This window comes from Hibiscus syriacus, unplaced genomic scaffold (assembly GCF_006381635.1).
Source record: "Hibiscus syriacus cultivar Baekdansim isolate YM2019G1 unplaced genomic scaffold, ASM638163v2 tig00111070_pilon, whole genome shotgun sequence".
In the NCBI taxonomy this organism is placed as follows: Eukaryota; Viridiplantae; Streptophyta; class Magnoliopsida; order Malvales; family Malvaceae; genus Hibiscus; species Hibiscus syriacus.
In genome coordinates, this window is record NW_024062971.1 from 495,528 (window position 1) to 520,199 (window position 24,672).

At 32.1% G+C, this 24,672-nt stretch overlaps 1 protein-coding gene across 1 annotated transcript; it reads left to right on the forward strand.

Annotated features, from left to right (window-relative positions):
• Window positions 1-9,124: 9,124 nt before the first annotated feature.
• Window positions 9,125-9,828, forward strand: LOC120151887 (zinc finger protein CONSTANS-LIKE 4-like). Its single transcript, XM_039164198.1, has one exon. The coding sequence runs from the start codon at window positions 9,223-9,225 to the stop codon at window positions 9,646-9,648; it is 426 nt and encodes a 141-aa protein (XP_039020129.1). The 5' UTR covers window positions 9,125-9,222; the 3' UTR covers window positions 9,649-9,828.
• Window positions 9,829-24,672: the final 14,844 nt, after the last annotated feature.

The window sequence follows — 24,672 nt, forward strand, 5'->3', positions numbered from 1 at the left end:
TACTCGAAATTTTTTTAAAAAAAAGAAAAATAATTACCTTGAATATTTCAGTTTATTGCTTGGAAAAACGAAAAAACCAGAGAGATTTTACAGTGTTTAATGCTCGGGTTTTATACCCATTTACAAGGAAAATTGAAATGATAATTTTTTGTCTCTTGCTTGTTGTCTCTGCAGGAGTTGCGTTGAGTGTGGAGCTTAGGTGGTAGTGAAGTGCGTGGGGAATTCCTCTGTCACTGGGGCAGAAAACGGTGGTGTTGATTGGGGGGATTGGGGTAGCTACCCTAAGGTTAGGGTTAGACCCGAGTCGAGTTTAGTTTGGACCCTGGGTGGGGTCCTGGTTTGGGTATTTGGGTTGGGTTGGTTTGGGTTGGGTTGGTTTGGGTTGGGCTTGAGGCCCGTTTGTAAATGGGGTATGTAGAAAAAATGATGATTACACGAATGCATCATATATGTTAACATTTCTAAATATATAAGAAAGAAATTCGATAATAGATGAGAGAAAAAATATGCAATAGTTATAAGGCCCGTTGTCCCCTAAACTATACACTTTTTATCGAATTGTCTCTTAAAATATTTTTCGGGATGTTTTGTCCCATGAAATTTAAATCGTTATCTCATTTACCCAATCATTAACTCTGTTAAAAAATATAAGGGTAAATTACATATTTAGTCATTCATCTATTCATATAGTTTTGTTGTGGTCACCCCAATATTTTTTTTCAAAATCATCAATAAACTCACTTAACTTAAGTTTTTGAAAATTTAAGTTTAGAGATTATTTTGAAAAAACGTAGTTGGGTGACCAAAATAGAATCGTAAAAATAGTTAAGTGACTAAATGTATAATTTAACTTTGTTGTTTTTAACAACAGTAATAGTTTGTGTTAAATGAGGTAACGATTTAAACTTAAGAATATAAAATATCCTAAAAAATACTTTATGGGATAACCCGATTGTAACAACCTAATCCGATACTACACAAAGTCAATCTATTAGAAAGCCACACGGGACCACAGGAGTGAATAACACAAAAAATTTCTTTAATACTTAGTAAATCATAAATTTAAAACCATTCAAAGTGGTGTAAACGACCATATATATATATATAAATAATTTACAATTGGGAGCTCCCAAAATAAGTATATCAAAATATTACAATTGAGTATTACAAAACAAAGTTATGAATTGAATACACGAAGGTTTATAAATGATACATGACCTCTAAGAAATTGGCTCGAGATATACCCCACTGTTCTATCGGTCTGGGATGTTTGATGTGCGATAAACTCCTCAAATGCTCCTCATAAATACTTGCGCACGGAAATAAATTCTGAACGTTGAGCACACTATCACAGTGCCACACTAACAATTAAACTATACTAAAAGTGTTCATTAAAAGCTCATGCTATTGAGGGCAATAAAAATAGTGAGTATACTCTTATACTTCACTCTGCTATAGGGTAGACATCATGGTGGGGCTGAGTGTTCTGCATCTCGGGGCTCACACACTCCTCTAATATACCTAGGGTAAAGTCCAGAATCTCTACATCAGACACAACACTCAACTAACCTACCCCTCGTGAGTAATTATGGAGTTCTTGGGTACCTCAATACCTCTTCTAAATTTCTTGAAATTCTTTCCCTAAAATGTCCGATGGTACCAATACTAGGGCTCTCGGTATCGATACTAACCTTTGAGTATCGATACTCCACCTTGGATATCAATACTCTACAGTTGATTTTAATTAGGGAAAATGTGTAATATTGATACTCTCAGTCTGAGTATCGATGCTCCCGAGCTAGGGTATTGATGTTCTTCAGGTATCGATATTAAATTTGAATTCGATGATTTGAAAAATACCTCAGTATCGATACCCCTATTGGGAGTATCGACACTCTACCCTTGGTGACGATACTCCCTTGAGTATCGGTACCAAAAATTCATTCTAGAATCTGTTTAGTGTCCGGTATGATACCACCCTGTAGTATCAAGATCGGACCTACAATATTGATACTCCTTGAATAGTATAAATACTCTCTTCCAGAAACTCCCTTATTCTCACTATAGCTATAACACCCATTACCCACATACATCTTGAAATACGAGCTAAATGTGTTACATCAGCTTGGCAGGCATTCATGGAACATAAGTACTTAAAATTTTGTTTCATTTTAAAATATTCCTATTTCAACTTTAAAACTATTTTCCTAATCGCATAAAACTATAAGATAATAATTAATCATTCAAAACATATCCAATTTCAAGGCAACAATTAGGCAGTTCAGTATTGTTTCGCAAACTATTTAGAACTACCTAAACTCTATTAAAATTTCAAACCATTTAAACATAGTAATATATATATATATATATATATATATATATATATATATATATACAACTTATTTATAAATACTAATAAAACTAAACTAGATAAAACAAAATGGTCCTAGTTACATTACAAACCAATCAAAATCAAATTTTATAAATAGAACCACTAACATAATTATACATGCCACTAAAAGTCAAAGTAACATAGTAGATGTCTTACTGATGCTGATAGTATTGATGATCTCAAAAAAGATGCTCGAGAGGCTCCTCACTGCATGACCTATTCTTTTCCCGAACCTACGCATGAAGATCATCATGCGCTAAGTATAACTTAGTGAGGCAGTAATAAACTAAGGTGAGATAAAACATGAAAATACCATAATATGATCAAACATTAAAAATAGTTTAAAGAAAACGTTAAACTTTCAAACCACTTAATGAAGCAATTCTTCATCATAAACCTGAAATTTATCATTTCATGGTTTTATCCAAATCATGATAAACATTATAAGATAAAATATTCATGTTATAATTCTTGCCAATTCGACATATTTCATAACTTTCATATTTTATTTTTGCTCAGCCCAATGGATATTTAAGAGAATACAAGGTACGCGAGTAGAACATAAGGCGCGCATTAGGCACATCACGATGCCAATAATAACGTATCATAAGATGCACTCCAAGTGCAAATCATAACATAAACACCAACGATGTAATACATAATGTACACGAATATACCATAACTTAACTTGAATGTACTCAACTTAAAGGCATGACAAATGTACTCTCAATGTAACACACAATGGGCTTATAAATCATAATATAATCATTTATTAATCAATGTCTTAAAAATCATAAACATTTAAAATTTCATCATCATGAAAATCGTAGTTGGGAAGTTCACACTAAAAAAATACTCAAATCAATACTTTAACATTCAAAGCTTGCAATTCATCCCAAAGTTTTTAGACTTTTCAAATTCAACCATCCACCTTTATAAACTTGCAATTTGATCCCAACTCCATATTCAAACTAAAAAATCAGCATACTAATAAAATTTCCAGTATTGTAATATTTTACCCAAATGATACTTCCACATTTACTAAACTTGAAATCAAGTCCTAAACTTCAAGGACTTTTCGAATTCAATCCTTGGATTTTACCAAATTTGTAATTTGGTTCCAAACAACTTCCTGACTTAAAATTCCAGCATATAATCATTATAAATTAACTTTGAGTACTTCAAATTTCACATTTATTCAATAATGCCCTACAATTCTCATAACTTGCAAAGTAGCCCTTTTTCCAAAAGCTTCCAAATTGCTCCAAATTGATATGCAAATTGATCTCCAAATCACATAGAACACTTCCGATATCAATTCTAGATCATATGAAATTTTTCAATATTTTCCCTTAATTTCTTCCTAATGGTCGAACCTCACTGTGTACATAGGGCAAGCTTTTCATTCAATTTTAAGCATGAATTCAACTTCCTTGAATCAAATTCATGCAATTCTCATCCTCAAAACATTAAATCAAATCACAATCCATCAAGTTTCCATAAACCCTAATTTGACCAAACCTAATATAAGGCTTTACACTTAATTTTAACCATCACACAAGCCCTAGAATTAATCTCCAACATCAATAACCTATTACTATTTCATAAAATCTTCAAAATCAAACATGTTCTTCATGAACCCAAATCCTTAATCTCATCTTCCAAGCATATTTAGCATGTATTTCTTATATCAAATGATAGAGAATTTAATAGAGAACATTTTTCTATTTCACAACTTAATCCAAAATCCTACTAAAATAGCTCAAAAATGAAAAAAAGATTTTTTTTTTCTCACCTTGTAGGGGTTCACAGCAGCAACTGAAGGAGGAGAAGAACTTTTGATTTTTTCTAGTAATTTTCATAATACACATGGCATTTAAACCAATTTAATTGAATTTAAAATTCAATGAATGAAAAATCTCCAAAATGACATTAATGAAACTTGATATTTACAAATTGCCATTGCAACATCTTTCATTAAAATATTCTTTGGTCATAGATGAATCAATTTGACTTTGAATTTCTACTTTGGCCATGCAATTTTTTAAATTTGCATTTTAGTCACTGAATTTTCAATATTTGATCAAATATGAAAAATCACATTGATTTGTGCTAAATTTCTCTGATCTAAAATATGGAAATAATATTTCCAACCTTTATCTAGCATCCTTCAATTTTTTGTGAAATTTTGATTCGATCCAATTATCAGGTGTCTATACCGATCTTTATCGTTTTATAGTTTTTAACACAAATCTCGTACTAAAAATCTGATTTCCACGGAAGTTCTTATTTTAGGTCAAATTGTTCATTTACGAGCTAAAATATATAACTTTTTAAAATTATAATTTTGGTCCCTTGACTTTTACAAAGTTTATACTTTAGTCACCAAACTTTCAAAACTTACATTTTAGTCACTGGCCAAAATTTGTTGTATTACATTAGCCAATGAATAGTATTGGTATTGTTCTTCTAGTACTGATACTCGTGCCTAGAAATGCCCTGCTTGGGCACGAATATGACTCCAAAAGTTACCCAAATACCCTACTAAGGTCCCCAAACATTATTAAAATCTTATGTTTGATAAAAAAAAGTCATAAAAGAGCCTTTAAACATACCATAAACACCAAAACAAGAAATCTACCATGGATGCTCATTCATGCTACATAACTCAACTCTTTAGCTAGAATGCATTCTAATGACTCACAAATTATATGAAAGAGTTGTGAATGTCTTACATTAGTCTCCTGGATGTTGAAAATGCCCTCAAATCAACCAAGGGCCAATTTCTCCTTCCCTCTGGCCTTGGAGCTCTCTTTCATTTATTTCACTAATCAAATGCAAGAAAATGAGTTACTAACTCATCTAGGAGCTTGGATTGAAGTTAATGACTCTTCCTAGAACTTAAATCCACTAAAAACGAGCTGGAATCACTTGGTCTCTTAAATCCCCACTAAAAACTATTTTTGGTTTCTATGGCCAAATCTTTATTTTAGGGGCTTAAATGAAAGATTGAAAGGTGGATATGAATATTCTTACCTTAATCAATTCAAACTAAGCTTGTAGCACCTCAAGTTTTGATCTTTGCTAAAATTCTTGAAAATGAAAAGAAAGAGATGAAGAAGAAGGTAAGGAACAAAGTTGGTGAAGGCCAAGGGCATGGGTACCGACGTGATATCATCTCTCATAAATGTATTTTAGCTTTTGTTTTGAAAAATAGTATAATTGCTCTTTTAGTCCTTCCTATTTCATCCTAGAATTAAAAACACCCTTTTTACCTCATATTGAGCTTAACCCAAGTCCAAACCAAGCACAATATGGAACAAGTCTTCATAAAACTAATTTATCTAATTTAGGACCATCTCGGCTTAGCCCAAAACTTCTAACCCAGGATTTGGGGCGTTACATTGATGTAGATGACATACTTTAGAGAACAATGGTGCATTTAAGCCTAGTTATAAAGAAAGAAATAAGGTATAAACCTTTCATTGAAAAGGTTATTATTTCAATAGTTTTTCGATTCGATGAAATTAAACACTTGAGATAAAGCAAAAAGAAATGTTGAAGGAATATTTTCAGTAGAGATAAATATGATGAGGATTTTACCAATCAAGATGAATATCATCCACAAAGTCCTATTATAGCAGTTCCCACATCTACACTATCATCTAGTAGTAGTGTTGGCACACCATTTCATAGAAATCCAGAGTTAATAGAAAATGTTTTTTTATCGTGTCTGATGTGATTATAAGATAATATTTTGTTAAGAATTTTCAAGTCAATTAACAATGAATACGTACACACCCTACAGATTCAACCACTCAACTCAAAACCTTTAGAGAGAATAATGCTCTCTTTTTTAATATTGAGGTCATATACTTTTAATAAATTACATATCAATATTAAGAAATAAAATATACAAAACTTTGTACGAGTAACTATCTAATATTTAAAGTTGCAAGAAACTAAAATCTTGATTACTGAACAAAAATTCACCAATTTACCAAGAAGCCATTGATGTAAAATGTGGACAATTTGTATAAAAAAAGTTATTCTCAAAAAGCATGAGGGAATTCCCACCTGAGCCATGCAAAAGATTCTTAATATCTTGATCGGGTGGCATGAATCTCATGGCAAGTAAATTATGTGCAGAATCTTGGCTCGATGGCCACCCCTTTTCTTTAGTTTAATTTAGTGGGAATGATAAAGAGATGCTTTGAAAGCTTTACATCGCTCAATTTCATGCTCACAAAAAAAAATGTTTGTGAGCCAAGGAAAGTTAAACCCTCTCCATGTTTACACGAATGAAAACAACATGAAGACTCGTAAATTATGAAGCACACACGCACAAGAAGGTCCACACCGTGTCGAATTATTAGAAAGTCTAACAAGCTCATCTTCACGGCCTCCAACGCAACTAGAATCTTTCTTTTTTCACTCGAATTCACAATCTCAACACTAGTTTCTTTGTTTGACCACAAATTTCTTTTCCTCCTTCAGCTTTGTCTCGATCCATTTAATAGGGGAATTAGAAATATTTTTTTAAGGTGATATCACATACACACATATTTATTAATTATACAAAAATTATGTATAAAATGAGAACAAAAAGGGATGGATATGGGTTGAGTCAGATTGGAATTTAGAATGATTTCATGTGAACTGAATCTCAATTTGTCTTTTGAGATAAAATTCATACTTGTATTCGATCAGAAATATATATATACATATTGATTTTATTTAATAAAATAGAGATATAATTAAAAATAATAGAAGGATTATTACAATTATTCATAAATATATAAGGTATAATTATATTATCTTTTGGTTTAGGTTGTGTTGAATATTTTTCATCTTAGACTCGAATATGACCCGAACCTATATTCTAAAAAAACTTAACTCGACTTAATTGAAATCTTAATTTTTTTTCTAAATATTTGACCTATTAAATTCAGGTCTCATGCTTAATCCATGGATGTAAATAAAATTTTAAGACGAACCTATTAATTAAAATAAATAATTAAAGAAAATTTAAATTTCGAGATAGAGATATACTCACTCTAAATAAGACGTAAATCCGCGACATATATATTCTAGAGTTAATTTATTTTTTTAATAGTATCCAATTTAGTCTCTAATGTGAAAATCTAATCAATTCATACTGTTCAACATTGGAAGATTGGACTAGGGGAAATGAAATAAGATGAGCCACCATTGTCAAACTCATTAAAAAAATTGACGCCAATTAGACCAGACCAGGAGCCACCAGAAGAGCGTAAAATAAAAGCCGAAATCGACAATAACAATAGTAATATATGCTTGGGAACCTGAGGGTTTTAAATTAAATAGTGTTGTCGTAGAGTAGGAGAAGACGTATAGAAGATTTAATCTCTAAATAATTGATGATTCCGTATAATAATATCTTTATCAACGGCCTAATTTATGCCCATAGTGGATACAAACCACGTTTTCTTTTAGTAGACAAATATGTATATAAGACAATAGGTGAAACCAACTCCGGTAACATCAACTTCGTCAATTGGAAGAAGTTTTGTCACATCTGGATTATGGGTGAGAGTTGAGTCTCATCATGTTTCCTGTTTTGTGTTCCTCATCGGAGGTTAACTCGAGTTTCTCTTTGAAGCTTTAATCCCCATCATGCTTCTTGTTTTGGGTCTATGTTAGCATGTATCGGATTCGTCTTCTAATGGGAAGATCCTATCCTGTGTGGTTACAAGGAGACACGAGGTTATGTGAACCTCTTGTTACGATGTTTAGATAATAGATAGTTAGGTCTATTGATTTGTCTGATTACCATGTGCAGAGCTGAAATTAGGATCGAATCTTGAGAGAGGTAAAGTATCTAAATTCAAAATAGCATGTACTTATTAGGTATTTAATCTAAAAAACTTGGAGGGACAAAAGTCTATTTTTTTAAGTTTAAACCGAAAAAACCTAAAACATTATTAGACCAAAACTTTTGGGAGGGGCAAGAGCCCCTTCCACTCTCCGTATGCATCTATCACTGAATATGTAGTTTGATATATCATGTTGATTGGAATATTTATGTTTTTATGTTGATACTTGTTTGCACTTAGAAGACACATTAAACTCTATAACCTATTCATATTTTTGATTTTCTTTTTTAGACTCTTTAGATGTAGGATTAGTTCGATAATCGGATACTGATTTTAAATTTCTTTAAACTCAGGAATTCATCTTGCGATCTTAGTAATTAAAGAAAGTGATTTTTTAAGCAGTTGCGTCTGTAGGTTATATATGTATTATCAATGATTAGTAAAAATTATGTAGTAGTTACTAGTTTGTTTGGCGAGTATGTACCGATTGCCATTGTAGTCGTTGTCCATAGGTGACTAAAATCCCACCGAAGAAATCTCAGCACCAATCCGCCCCATACATTTATGTTTGTTGATTAGGTTATTTAATTCAAATTCCTTGTTTTATTTCGTTGAAATGGGTAAAGGCTGCTGATTTTAAAGTCAATCCACTTGGTCTTGCTAAGACGTACTTACTACGGTTGACAAAATTTCAAACAAACACAGCTATAATTTACTGTATGTTATTGGTGCATTACTCCTAACACAGAAAAAAGATGTAAGATTTACCAAAAGGTTAACATTAAAAAAAAAGAAAAAAAAAATAAAAAAACAAAGAAGAAAAGGGTATTTATACATTTAATAAACATTTGACCAGTTGCCCTTTAGCATGTGTCAAACAGGATAGATTGGCATAAAACACATTGTGCTGATGGACATGGGATGATGGGAAATCAATCTGGAAGGTAATTCTTTGGAGAAAAGAAAAGAAAAGAAATGAAAAAGTGTGAGCTTTGCGATTCTTTAGCAAAGATGTACTGTGAATCAGATCAAGCCATCTTGTGCTGGGATTGTGATTCCAGAGTTCATGGTGCCAATTTTCTTGTTGCTAAACATCAAAGGACTCTTCTCTGTCACCTCTGTCAATCTCCAACGCCCTGGAATGGCTCCGGAACGAAGCTCGGCCCGACTGTTTCCGTTTGCAATAACTGCGTCAATCAAAATGATTCTGGAGACGAGATTAACGACGAAGAAACACGCGACGACGATGAGGAGGAAGAGGATGGTAGTGAAGAAGACGGGGGTGGAGACAGCGGCGATGATGAAGAAAATCAAGTTGTTCCATTGTCATCTACGGCGCCACCGGTTTCCAGCTCCTCGACGAGCGAAGAATGTTCCGCCAGTTTCGCAACGAGACAGTAGTAGATCCGGTCCTCTCTCGAGTAAGCTAATGTTTTATGTTTCTGTTTTGATCATCCAGGTTGCTCATATTGTCCACACAACATCATGAATTCTGTCAAAGATTTCAGCTTCTCTAGATGCCTTTTATTTCATCCAAATCACCAGAAATAACAACACAACACTGTTTGATGTCTGCAAATGACAAAATCTCCTTCAAAAGCAGACATTTATGTTCTTTTTTTTCTTAATTATAAGCTAATTGGTTTTTCACCATTGTATTGCAGCAAAATGATGAGGGAGACCAGTAACATCTAATAAATTTTGTTTTTTTCAATCCATATTATCATGCAAATATGTAAGAAAACAGCATCATACTCAACCTAGATTATGCATGAACTGAGAGACTTTAATAGTAAAAAAAATTATTGTTATTTCTTAAAGTCTTAGATTCAAATATAAAAATATAATAATTAATATTAATAATTAAAATTTATTTTAAAGAAATACTGAATTATATTTACCTCAAATTAATTAACCTAAGATGATATTAGCATAACTTTCGGAGGTAAATTGCATTATAATTATGACAGTTTTAGTATTTCAAGAAGATAGCACCACATCTCCAATAACGACAACATTTTCATTATCCTTGTTTTTGTTCATTTTCCGACACATGTTAAGTGGAATCATGACAGGCCAATTTCCCTTTAATTATTGTTATCTCTCGATATTTCAGAATTTAATTAATTATTTTATTATATAAAATGAGCTTGACAAGTGGAATTAACCCTTTACATGTTCAACTAGGATTGAATTATCTGACCAAGTAAACCCATAATTTCATTTCCAATCGTATAAATTTACCTTCACCACAAGATTCACACAGACAAAACCGTTGAAAAAAACCAAAGGTTGTTTTCAATGTTTTGTTTTGCATTCGCCACCAGTTTTGGGCAGTTCTGTGCATAAGTTGTTTTCTTAATTATTGGGATACTGTGCATAAGTTGTTTTCTTAATTATTACGAATTTAGTACCTAAAATTTTGATTTCTTTCAAAATCATACCTAAAATTTAATTTTTATTTTATTTTAGTACCATATTTAAAATTTAATTTTGAAAGTAAAATTGAAAGTTTAGGTACTAAAACGGACAAAACTTATAGTTTATGTACTAAACGCATTAAGTTATTAGGGTATATTATGCAAATTAGTACCTAAACTTTCGGTTTTTTAAAAATCATACTTAAAGTTTAATTTTTTTTATTTTAGTACCATGTTTAAAATTTAACGTTAAATATTGAAAACAAAATTAAAAGTTTAGGTACTAAAACGGACAAAACGGATAGCATAGGTACTAAATGTATTAAATTTTTAACGGTAGGGTGTCAAAATAAAATAAAACTAAACATTAGGTATAGTTTTGAAAAAAATAAAAGTTTAGATATTAAAACAGGTCAAAAATTAATAGTTTAGGTATTAAATGTATATTTACCCTAATTATCAATATATTTTAATATACCCACCATCACATCAGCATATGCGGAAAAATTATTAACATTAATTAACTAATAAGTTAGTACTTTTAACAGTATAAAAAACATTGCTATGAACAGGGTTGGTTCAAGTGGTAAGCAGTTTGATTTCGCTTAATCAATGTCGATTGTTTGTGTATTCAGAAAATCCCTACTAGGAGATTCACCCACCAAAATCAGGTGTGCGACGCGAATCTATCCGAATTAATCAGGACAAAGTTTTAGAACTGGAAGGACAACCATAATAAACGTTGCTTAATTACCTAATTTATCTAAAAAAATCATCATAGTTTGATTACGCCATCGACCAACCACATGAATCCTTTGATTCTTATCGTATGGAAAATCAGATTATGTTAATTATATGTAAGATTAGAAGGATTAATTAAAAAGCAAGGCATGAGTTTTGTAGAATGAAGGGAAAGCTTCCGACAACTCACGTGCCTACCAAAAAATAATCATGAAAATTAGAATTCACGTTCCAGGTTTGCTTAATTAGTAGTCTAATATTTATTAAAGAACTAAGAAAAATTACATTATTGTAAAATAAAAAAGCCAAAGGGTAATAATACGTATGTGTTACTTTTTTACATCTTTTATCATTTTTTATAAAAATATAAATACAATTAATGTTTGATATATTTATAGTGTATAATTTCATACATTATTAATGAATTAAATAATAATACACATGTCATAATATTTTACACATAGATAAACACGAGATGTTATATCGTAATATGCGAATTCTTATATTTACTAAAATTATAGTAAAATAAGTTAATGTGGAATAACAAACATAATAATTAATAGAAGAAACATGCACATCAAATAACGTTCTTTTTTTTCTTTTTTACATTTTCTTTTTTCTTTTTTATATTTTATATTTTCTTTTTTTTTTCACATTTTGTTTTTTTTCAAACAATCAATTTGTATCAATATATTAGAGTTTTATACGTTAGAGATGAAGAAAACTTGTATATTATTAAAACTTGACTTATATGTTAATTCCTAAAATATTTAAGAATAAAATATAACAACTTTTAAGAGAAATAATAATTATAAAGTTAAAATAAACATTTGTAATTGTGCTCAAGTCTCTTTCATTGGAAACTCAACTACAAATTTGGAAACTAAACTTTACTTCTTTTCTTATTTCACTCATTGTACTTCGAATCTTTTCAATTTCTTCATTGAACTTAATACTTTGGGTTCTTTTTGTCACCCGTCCGTTAAATAGTTAACGACGTTAAACTGGACTATTATATAGGTGTAAACCGACGTCGTTTTGCTATTTTTTTTAAAGTGGTGTCGTTTTTAACACCGTTAACTATTTAACGGTGGAGTGACCAAAATATTAGAGAGTGTAAAGTTTAGTTACCTAAAAAACTCATTGTATTAAGTTAAGCGGAAAAATTGAAAACTTTTAAAGTTCAATGAGTAAAATAGGAGTGAGTATAAATTTCAGTGATGAAATTTATAATTTACCCTATTAAAAATTATATATGTAGCTGTTATCTACTTATTAAATGCAAACAAAATCAATTGAATTTCTCCATAAAAAACACAATTAATCATATGTTATATTTGATCTATTAATTAATAAACGAACTAATTAGATAATAATATGACATCAATATTCTGATGCTGCAATTATTGATGGTTCTATCTGTTTTCTGATAGAACAAATAATATAAGTTCTACATTCTATTTGCAATAATTACCATTACAATCTTATCTGAAAGTTGGATCTTTAAGTTCAAACAAAGATATAGAGAAAGGATGATTCTTATACGCTCGACAAGCAACGATGCACACCATTAAAGATGAGCGTCGATAAATTAACTTATAAAAGTTTAAATTCTAAAGGACTCCAAGTATAATTATAAATTAGTTGAAAATTTAAAGGTAAATTATTTAAAATAAAGGGTAAACTATACAAGTGACCACATGAATATTGCCCATTTTCATTTTGACCACCATTTTTGAAATTTTCGCAAATCGTCCTCATTTTATTTTCAAGTATTATTTATAAATTTTAATTATGGATGATTTCCATAATATTTTCAATAAGTTTTATGAATGATTTAGGGTATGAACCGCCAAAGTACGATTTTTATGATGATGAATTTTAAAGGCTTATGATTTTCAAACGTTGATTAATTAATGATTCTATTATAATAGATAAGCTCATTGTATGTTGCGTTGAGAGTCGTAGGTACATTTGGCATGCCATTAAGTTAAGTGCATTCCAGTTATTAGTTAAGTTATGGTACATTCATGCACATAATGATCTGCACCGTTGGTGCTCATGCTATGATTGCACTTGAAGTGCATTATATGTTTCAGTTAAGATTGGCACTGTGATGTGCCTAGTGCACACCTTATGTTATACTCAGTATATTGTATTCTCTTACATATATATTGGGCTATGAAGGTAGATATGAAATTTATGATAAGTATATGAAATAAAAGAATATGGAAATAAAATGAAAGTTATGAAATATGTACGAATGAAAAGAATATGAAATGTTTGTTATATCTTATGTTGATTTACATGATTTTTGGTAAAATCATGAGATGATGATTTTCAGGTTTTCAAGAGGAAAACAGCTAGAATAGTTGATTTGGAAGTTTTAATGTTTTTGTTTAAATTACAGATTTATGTTTATAATACTTTATGAAAATTATGTTTTATCTTGCTTTAGTTATTTTAATGTCTCACTAAGTTTTACTTATGTGATGATTTTCATGCGTAGGTTCAGATAAAGAAAAAAAATACTTGGAGTGAGAAGTACTAAGCGCATATTTTCTTGGGAAATCCTATTGACCTATAGTATCAGTAAGACATCTTTAACTTATTAGTGACATGTATATTATAAAAGTTATGTTGTTCCGATAGAACTGCTTTAAAAATTGATTGGTTAATTATTAAATTAGGCAGTATTTTGGTAGTTTATATATGTTGAGAAACGACATTGAACTGCCTAATTGTTGCCTAAATTCAGATTAAAAATTTGATGATAAAATATTATTTTATATTTTTAAACGAACGATTAAATGGATTTTAATTGATAATTTGAAATTTGAAAATGAAACAATATTTTAAGGGTTATCAAGTACGAAATATATAAAAAGTCAATGTGACATCTTTAACTCATATTTAAGTACATACACGGGTTAAGGGTGTTACATTTATTGGTATCAGAACTACAGGTTTAGCCGATTCTCAGCCTAAACCAAGCTTATTTTATGTCAGAAATGTGTACATGCCACTAGGATGTCAATATTACTTATCTCCCAGTTAAAAAAGTTGACTATCGAGAATAGTTATCCCCTTACTAGGATTGATGACCTTTTCGACCAATTAAAGGGTGCGTGTGTGTTTTCCAAGGTAGATTTGCTGTCCGAGTACTACCAGTTAAAATTTAAAGAATCTGATGTAGCAAAGACGATATTTAGAACCCGTTACAGTCATTATGAGTTCCTTGTAATGCCGTTTGGACTCACCAACGCCCCGGCAGCATTCATGGACCTCATGAACAGAGTGTTCCACCCATACTTTGACCAGTTTGTGGTAGTGTTTATAGATGATATTTTGGTGTACTCGCGATCAAATGATGAGCACCACCAGCATCTCCGTATAGTTCTCCAGGCCCTCAGAGAGAGTGTTGAGTTAATCTATTGACAGAATCTGCCAAGAGGGGGTGAATTGGCAATTAAAAATTTCGTGGAAGCTTTTACAGAAAATTGAAAGTAATTGCACAGCGATTTAGAGTGGTTCGACTTTCTCAACCAAAGTCTACGTCCACTACCTTAGCTATCCACACTAAGGATTTTCCACAAATTCACTAATTTGTCTTTGTTTTGAGGACAAAGAGTAACCTTACAAACCCTCAAGAATTATACCCCAAATTCTTGAGAACACTCTCTCCCAAAGAGAACAATACAAATTTGCAAACTTACAAGGAAATCCTCACAAGGTAGATTGTTTGCACAATTCTAGAACAAAGAAAAGAACACTCAAGAATGAATACAATTGAGTACAAGAAGTGTTCTTGAAAGCAAAATGAATATTGAATGAAAAATAGCTTGAAATGCTCAAACGCGTTCTCTTTGATTCTCTCTTGATTCTAGTTGCTTGTTGTTTCTTATTTTTGATCAATGGCTTTTAAGCTTATTTAAATACACCTTGAATCACTTCTGAATGTTGGAGATCATTAATGAAGTTATTGGAGCCGTTTAAGTGTGAAAACAATTAATATTTCTGCTTGGAGCGTGGGGGGAATCGATTACCCCTCATAGGGAATCGGTTCCCTAAGTGTAAAATTCAAATATTTTGACCGTTAAACAGGGGGGAATCGGTACCCCCTTGGGGGGGAATCGGTTCCCTCCGAGCATTCTACTTTTCTCGGAGTCAAACCATTCAGGGGGAATCAGTTCCCTCTGAGCAATCTGGAATTTTTGGCTTTGAAATGGTTCGAAATATTTTGTAAAATTGTTTTGAAATTATTTTAAGATTAAAACTTAATTTTACACTTGAGTAAGGATTAAAAATGACATTTGAAAGATCTGGAGTAATATTTTGATATTCGAATAATTATATCGAATATACTAAGAAAATCTTTTTGGAAAATCTTAAAATTCATTTAACTTAATTTGTTATATCGAAATATCAAAATGTTTTAAACAATCTCCCCCTTTTTGATATAACAAAACATTTTAGTAATTTTAAGATTTGAAATCAAGTTTGAAATTACTCCCCCTTACTCTAACACTTCTCACTTTTAACATTTCTCCCCCTTTTTGTTAAATCAAAAAGATTTTTTTTTAAAGAATTTTAAACAAGGTTTTGAAAAGTACTTAGCCAATTGATTATAATAGATATAGCTTAAGCTGCTAAGAATACAATCAAGAGAAACGTTAGCCATTAGCTTCATAATCAATATTCATAAACAATGTGACATGACAAAATTGGTCATATATCTAATTGATGTAAATGATGCAATAATAAATTTAACCAAACCAAATATATAGAAATATAAGTTCAAACATCCATAATTCATCAAATTAGTTCAAATATCCAACAACCAAAGTAAAAACAATCCAAAAACATTCAAAATGTTGAAACAATAAGCTTTAAGTTCAAAGTACTAAAGCATAACATAGAATCAAGCATCCGTAGGAGGATCGGGAGGAGGAAAACGAGCTCGCATAGCGGCCATCTCATGTGAGAGTGCATCAATGCGTTCATTCATAGAAGTGTTGTTTGTGCGCATCTCCCAGAGAATTTCCAAATGTTGAGCTCCCATTGTGGATAAATGAGATTCTATGGAAGTGAAGCGAGAATCCATGGAAGAATATCGGAAATCGAATGTTTCCATAAAGGATTGAAAGTATGGAGGCATTTGATCATCTGGTTGTGCTTGTTCCTCGTGATGTTCTGGTTCATCGTCGGAGTCGTTAACTTCAGGCGGTTGCTCACCGGTACGAACCCAAAGACCAGTTTCTTTATTGATCTTCCATCCCGATTTAGTTAAAGAGAATAGATTGATTTGGTTTTTGAGGGGAAAGGAAGCATCAAGACCAACTCTAAGCCCAGTCTTCTTAAACAGATTACTAAGAATACAACCGTAAACTAAAGAAGAACACAATTTCTTATTGGGAACAAGATTTACGGTTTCGACAAGTTCAGCAAAAATAATCTGTGGAAGGTTAATTTTAAGATTATTTTGGACACAATGAAGCCAAAATAGATCTAAGGCGCGAAGAGTAGAGTAACGACCCCTGGATGGTCGAAACCACCAAGAGATCATTAGGTGAAGAAAACGGTCATGAAGGTCTAGAACACTTGCACTATCCCTTCGCTTATACTGAGATCTTACCGTAAGTTTTTCATTGTCTAGCCCTTCATTATCTAATCCTAATGCTTTGGCAATGGATTCCGAGTCAAGATGAAAGAATCGTCCTAGAAGATAAGATCGGATCCCTATGATTAAGATTTCCTCTCGATTTTTAATGAAAACGGCATTAGAGTAGAAGATACGAACAAGTTGATGGTAGACAATTGGTTCAAGCTTGAAGAGTTTGTCAAATTTCCACTCATGAAGAGTAGGAAGATGACGAAAATTGATGTCTAGCATGGCTTGAAGAGATGAGATACGTTCTTCCCGGATTTTGTAGGACTCAAAGTATTGACAAAACCTATAGTAGAGATTTTGTTTACGACCGGGTTCATTGAAACAAAAATTGTGAATGGTCCTGTTTGGATCATTGGGATTAGGAATAGGAATTTGTGGGATAGGTGGAGGATTTGGAGGTGAGTTTGGAGGTTGGCTAGAACGACTAGAGGAGGCCCTAGAACGTTTATGAGACATGGTTTAAGATAATCGGAATGGAAAGATAATCTGCATTTTTAAAAACATATGTATGCAAAATAATCAATCCCAAAACTCAATTGAGTCCTCAATATTTCAAGGTTCTCTATATCAATCCTAATGGGAAAAGTTTTTTTTGAAAAACTTATTTAAAAATAAGGTTTTGAAAATCAATATATGTATAGTTTTCATAACAACAACATAATTCAATCAAAACACAATAATTTAAAAAAATGTTTTTGATGAAATTAGTTGTAAAATCTAGTTTCTAATCACTAAACAATCAATGCCCGATCTAAAGTTTGACCTAGAACTAATTTAAACTAGTTCTATGTTCAAAAATTGATGAAATAGAAGTTTTAGAAAAATACCTTGAAGAATTTCGGATTTGAGTGAGATTAGAAGAAGTTTGCACGATTTTGATGATTCCAACAGGTTTAGGAGATGATATTTGAAGAGAATTCCGATTAAAAATGTTGTTTTGAGGCAAAATGGATATTTGAGAGATGGAGAGAGTTATTTGTGTGAAGAAAGAAGAGAAGAGGGTTTTGAGCAAAACATTAGGGTTCTACCCGATAAAACCAGAACCCTCAGGGGGTATCGATTCCCCTGTAGGGGGAATCGGTTCCCCTTTAAAGGGGGAATCGGTTCCCCTTCAAGGGGGTATCGATTATCTCTGCACCAAAATGCTAAAATCTGATTTTTTAAACACTCAAAATGCTAAATTAATCTTCTCTAGTGGTATTGGCAACTCATATATCAAAAATTAATTATGTTCAATCAATCAAATTAATCCTTAAACTACATTTAAACATAAAGTTAATTTTCATCAAGAATCATAAACTCCCCCTAACTAATAGTAATGAATGTAATCAGAAACTACTATTATAAGCATTTTTCATTTATTCTTTAAAGTGCTAAAATTATTTTAAACACTAAGTGAAGATAGGTTGGTCAAACCTAATTCTCTCCTAAGTGTCCAAAATCTTTCCTTCTCTAAAGGCTTTGTAAAGATATCTGCTAATTGATGCAAAGTATCAATAAATTTTAGAACTACATCTTCCTTAGTGACATGGTCTCTAATGAAGTGATGTCTTATTTCAATGTGCTTAGTTCTAGAGTGTTGGATGGGATTTTTAGTGAGACAAATAGCACTAGTATTGTCACACTTGATAGGAATAGTACCTACTTCAATTCCATAATCAAAAAGTTGTTGTTTCATCCATAAAACTTGTACACAATAACTACCGGCTGAAATATATTCCGCTTCAGTGGTAGATAATGAAACACAATTTTGTTTCTTTGAAAACCAAGAAATCAACATATTTCCAAGGAATTGACAAGTACCGGAGGTTCTTTTCCTATCTAATTTCATCCTCCATAATCTGCATCAGAAAAGGCACGCAAGCTAAAGCTAGAGTCTCTAGGATACCAAAGTCCTAAACTAGGAGTGTTCTTAAGGTATCTAAAGATTCTCTTAACAGCTAGTAAATGTGATTCCTTAGGGCATGATTGAAATCTAGCACATAGGCAAACACTAAACATAATGTACGATCTACTTGTAGTTAGATAAAGTAAAGATCCAATCATTAACCTATATAATTTAACATCTATACATTTACCTCCTTCATCTAAGTCAAGCTTTGTTGAAGAGCTCATTGGAGTGTCATGAGGCTTGCCATTTTCTAGTCCAAACTTCTTGAGCATATCTTTGACGTACTTAGCTTGATTGATGAAGATGCCATCTTTTCTTTGATTGATTTGGAGTCCCAAGAAAAATGAGAGCTCCCCCATCATGCTCATTTCGAATCCGCTTTTCATTAGCTTAGAAAATTCTTGGCAAAGAACATCATTAGTAGAACCAAATATTATATCATCAACATAAATTTGAACTACTAATAAATCTTTACCTTCATGCTTTAAAAATAATGTAGTGTCAACCTTCCCTTTTGAAAAACCTTTTTCAATTAAAAAGTTTGACAATCTTTCATACCAAGCTCTAGGATCTTGTTTTAAACAATAAAGTGTTTTTGTCAATTTAAGAACATGATCCAGAAATTTTGAATCTTCAAAACCTGGAGGTTGTTCCACATACACTTCTTCTTTTATAAAACCATTTAAAAATGCACTTTTAACATCCATTTGATATAATTTAAATTCATGAAAACATGCAAATGCTAATAACATTCTAATTGCTTCCATCCTAGCTACGGGAGCGTATGTTTCATCATAGTCTATGCCCTCTTCTTGAGTATACCCTTGAGAAACAAGTCTAGCCTTGTTTCTCACTATATTACCACTCTCATCAAGCTTATTCCTAAATACCCATCTAGTACCTACAGTAGATTTATTACTAGTCTTTCAACTAATGTTCATATTTTACTTCTCTCAAATTGATTTAACTCTTCTTGCATAGCCATAATCCAATTTTCATAATTTAATGCTTCTTTAATATTCTTAGGCTCTATGCATGAGATAAATGCAATATAATTATAAATATTTCTAAGAGAAGATCGAGTTGTTACCCCTTTGGATGGATCACCTATAATCTCACCATCCTTGACATAGTTGTACTCTCTTGGATAAGATACTTCCCTTTCTTCAATGGTTGGATTCTCGAGAGGATCATGAGTTTCCTCATCTTTCATTTCTTCCTTTAATGATGGTTCTCCAACGTCATGTCTAACGTCATTTGTATTTATAATACCTACATCATCATTCAAACAAGAATCCTTCCTTGGAATGAGATTATCATCGAAAACAACATGTATAGACTCTTCTACAACCAAAGTTCTTTTATTAAATACTCGATAAGCTTTAGAATTTAAGGAATAACCCAGAAAAATTCCTTCATCACTTTTAGCATCAAATTTGCCAAGATTGTCTTTACAGTTGTTTAAAACAAAACACTTACATCCAAAAGGATGCAAATAACTAATGTTAGGCTTTTTATTTTTGAAAAGTTTATATGGATTTTTCTTTAAAATAGGCCTAATCATTACTCGATTAATAACATAACAAGCGGTATTTGTGGCTTTCGCCCAAAAATACTTTGGCAAATTGTTTTCACAAAGCATGGTTCTAGCCATTTCTTCTAAAGTTCGATTTTTCCTCTCAACAAATCCATTTTGTTGAGGGGTTCTACGTGTTGAAAAATTATGACTAATACCATTAGAATTACAAAACTCAGTAAATCCATGATTTTCAAACCCAGTTCCATGATCACTCCTAACACTAGTTATAGAGTAACCTTTTTCGTTTTTGATTATTTTTGAAAACGTGATGAATTTTTCTAATGCTTCATCTTTAGTACTTAATAATAGAACCCAAGTATATCTAGAATAGTCATCTACCAAGACAAATGCATATTGTTTTCCACCCAAGCTAGTAGTTCTAGATGGCCCAAAAAGATCTAAGTGGATCAATTGTAATACTCTTCTAGTTGACACATCATTAATGGATTTAAAAGAAACTCGCTTTTGTTTTCCTTTAGCACAAGCATCACAGATTTTATCATTATCAAATTTTAGTTTAGGCAGCCCTCGAACAAATTCTCCTTGAACTAACTGTTGTAAAACACTCATGCTAGCATGTCCTAGTCTCATATGCCATAACCAACTATCATGCTCATCTTTTTCAACTAGGCATAAATTACTCACATTAATAGAATCTAAATGCACCATGTAAATGTTTCTTATTCTATGACCAACAAGCTTAATCCAATTAGATGCAATGCCAATAACTTTACAACCATTAGTTTCAAACATGGCATTGAATCATTTATCACAAAATTGACTAATACTCAAAAGATTATGCTTTAATCCATTCACATATAAAACATTTTTAATTTGTATGGAAGAGGTATTACCTATTATACCTATACCTTCAATGTGACCTTTTGAATTATCACCAAAAGTCACTTCTCCTTCACTTTTGGAGTTAAACTCTATGAATCGGTTTTTGTCCCTAGTCATGTGTCTCGAGCATCCACTATCAAGGTACCATGAATTTGAATTTGTTTCCCTTGCCTTGTAGCAATGCTCTTTTCCCTACAAACATAGATTAATTTTTGATTTTTGGTACCTAAATTCTTTTGGGTCCATATTCATTAGTTTCCAAAATCCTAGTCCCCTCAGGTATCCATTTGTATAGGATATCTTTTTCTTTAGTAGTAATGAGTTCTTTAGGAACCTACATACTTCTAATGATTTTTTCATTAGAGGTTCTTTGGGGACCTCTATGATTGTAGTTTTTAAAATCTTTTCTAACAAAGTTGGATTTTGAATTTTCTCCTTTTTCAAAACGTTTTGTTCCAACTTTATCAAAAGAAGTTTTAAGATCATCAATTTTCTTTTGATGATCATCATTGACCTTTAAAAGTAAATTTTGCAAATCCAAAATTTTCTTTTCAAACTCTTCTAGTTTGATTTGCAAATCTTTGATTTTACTTTCAAGATCGTTGTTGGTTTTGGATATGAGTTTGATTTCATTTTTCAATTTTGAAACATCATTTTTATATTTTAAAAACAATTTCTCATAATCCGAAGCCAACCCATTATATTCCTCTAATAGCTCATCATAGGATAAATCATCAAAATCAGATGAGTTAGAGGTTACCTTAGAATCTTCCCCGAATGCCATCAAGCACAAGTTTGCTACTTCTTGTTCCTCTTCATTGGAACCTTCTTCATCGCTCCATGTAGCCACATGAGCCTTGTGCTTATTCTTTGATTGACCCATTCTCTTCAATTGTAGGCAATCATATTTGACATGCCCTGGCTTTTTGCATTCATAGCAAATGATCGGGTCCTTCTCTTTTGGTTCATTTTTTAGGCCTTCATTTCGTTTGAATTTTATTCCTCGGTAAGGTCTCATCATTTTTATGAACCGTTTGGCAAACAATGCCATTTCCTCATCATCGTCATCTTCATTCGAATCACTCTCATCTTTTGTGGATTTGAGAGCAACTCCAATGTTTTTCTTCTTTTTCTTCTCCTTTAGTGTCTCGTCAATCTTATCGAGGTCCACCTCATCTTCAAGCATCATTTTATGAGTGAGGAGGGAATCGATTAGTTCTTTAAGAGTTAAGGACGTTGGGTCCTTAGACTCGATGATTGTCGTCTTCTTTGATTGCCATGATTTTGGAAGGGAGTAAACTAACTTCCTCACAAGTTTTTCATTTGAAATGATCTCTCCATATGATTTGAGACTATTGATAATCGTTGAGAATCTATCCGTCATAGCTTTAATATCTTCATTTGGTTTCATCCTGAAATTTTCATAGCTATGCGTTAGAATACTAATTTTAGATTTTTTTACCTCATCGGTACCTTCATGAGTGACTTGAAGCTTGTCTCATATTTCTTTGGCGGTTGTACAAGATGAAACTCTTTCATATTCATCTGGTCCAAGAGCACAAAATATGATATGAATGGCTTTAGAGTTGAGCTGGAACAATCTTGTCTCTCCTTCACTCCACATTCTTGGATGAGTAAGAGGCTTGATATATCCGTCTTCTACAGCATTCCATGCTCCCATGTCACATGCTTGAATGAAGTACATCATCCTATTTTTCCAATAGGCATAGTTAGCCCCATTGAAGAAAGGAGGCTTGTTGACGAGCATCGAATCGAGACCGGAGTCGAAGTTTGAAGTGGAGGCCATTGATGACCTTGATTATCGATGTAACTCTTCCTGAATCAACTCAAGAGGTGATTAAACCTTCAAATGAGTTAGGCTCTGATGCCAATTGTTGAGTTAATCGATTGACGGAATCGGCCAAGAGGGGGTGAATTGGCAATTAAAAATTTGGTGGAAGCTTTTACAGAAAATTGAAAGTAATTGCACAACAATTTAGAGTGGTTCGACTTTCTCAACCAAATTCTACGTCCACTACCTTAGCTATCCACACTAAGGATTTTCCATAAATTCACTAATTTGTCTTTCTTTTGAGGACAAAGAGTAACCTTACAAACCCTCAAGAATTATACCCCAAATTCTTGAGAACACTTTCTCCCAAAGAGAACAATACAAATTTGCAAACTTACAAGGAAATCCTCACAAGGTAGATTGTTTGCACAATTCTAGAACAAAGAAAAGAACACTCAAGAATGAATACAATTGAGTACAAGTAGTGTTTTTGAAAGCAAAATGAATATTGAATGAAAAATAGGCTTGAAATGCTCAAACTTGAGGTTTGATGCTTTCTCTTTGATTCTCTCTTGATTCTAGTTGCTTGTTGTTTCTTATTTTTTATCAATGGCTTCTAAGCTTGTTTAAATACACCTTGAATCACTTTTGAACGTTGGGGATCATTAATGAATCGGTTCCCCCTCATAGGGAATCGGTTCCCTAAGTGTAAAATTCAAATATTTCGACCGTTAAACAGGGGGGAATCGGTTCCCTCCGAGCATTCTGTTTTTCTCGGAGCCAAAACATTGGGGGGGAACCGGTACCCCCTTGGGGGAGAATCGGTTCCCTCTGAGCAATCTGAAATTTTTTGCTTTGAAATGGTTCGAAATATTTTTTAAAATTGTTTTGAAATTATTTTAATATTAAAACTTAATTTTACACTTGAGTAAGGATTAAAAATGACATTTGAAAGATTTGGAGTAATATTTTGATATTCGAATAATTATATCGAATATACTTAGAAAATCTTTTTGGAAAATCTTAAAATTCATTTAACTTAATTTGTTATATCGAAATATCAAAATGTTTTCAACAGAGTGTCAATTGTACACCAAGTTTGGGAAATGTGAGTTCTGGTTAATTGAGGTTTTATTTTAGCGCATGTTGTGGCGGCAGATAGAATCTGGATTGACCCTCAGAAAATTCAAGTAGTATTTGAGTGGGAACCTCCAAAGAGCATAACCAAGGCACGTAATTTCTTGGGTTTGGATGGCTACTATCGTCTCTTTGTAAAAGGTTTTTTAATGGTAACAGCCTCATGACTAAGTTGCTTAATAAGGGAGTACCTTTTGTGTAGGGTGAAAAAAAATAGAGTAACTTTGAGCAATTGAAAACCTTCTAACCCAAGCCTTGTCTTAACCTAATTTGAGTCTGGAAAGGATTTTAACGTGTTTAGCGAAGTTTCGCTAAATGACCTTGGGTGTATGATGATCCAAAAAGGAAAAG

Coding starts and splice junctions, on each gene's coding strand:
- LOC120151887 (XM_039164198.1), top strand. CDS start 9,223: ATGAAAAAGTGTGAGCTTTGCGATTCTTTAGCAAAGATGTACTGTGAA.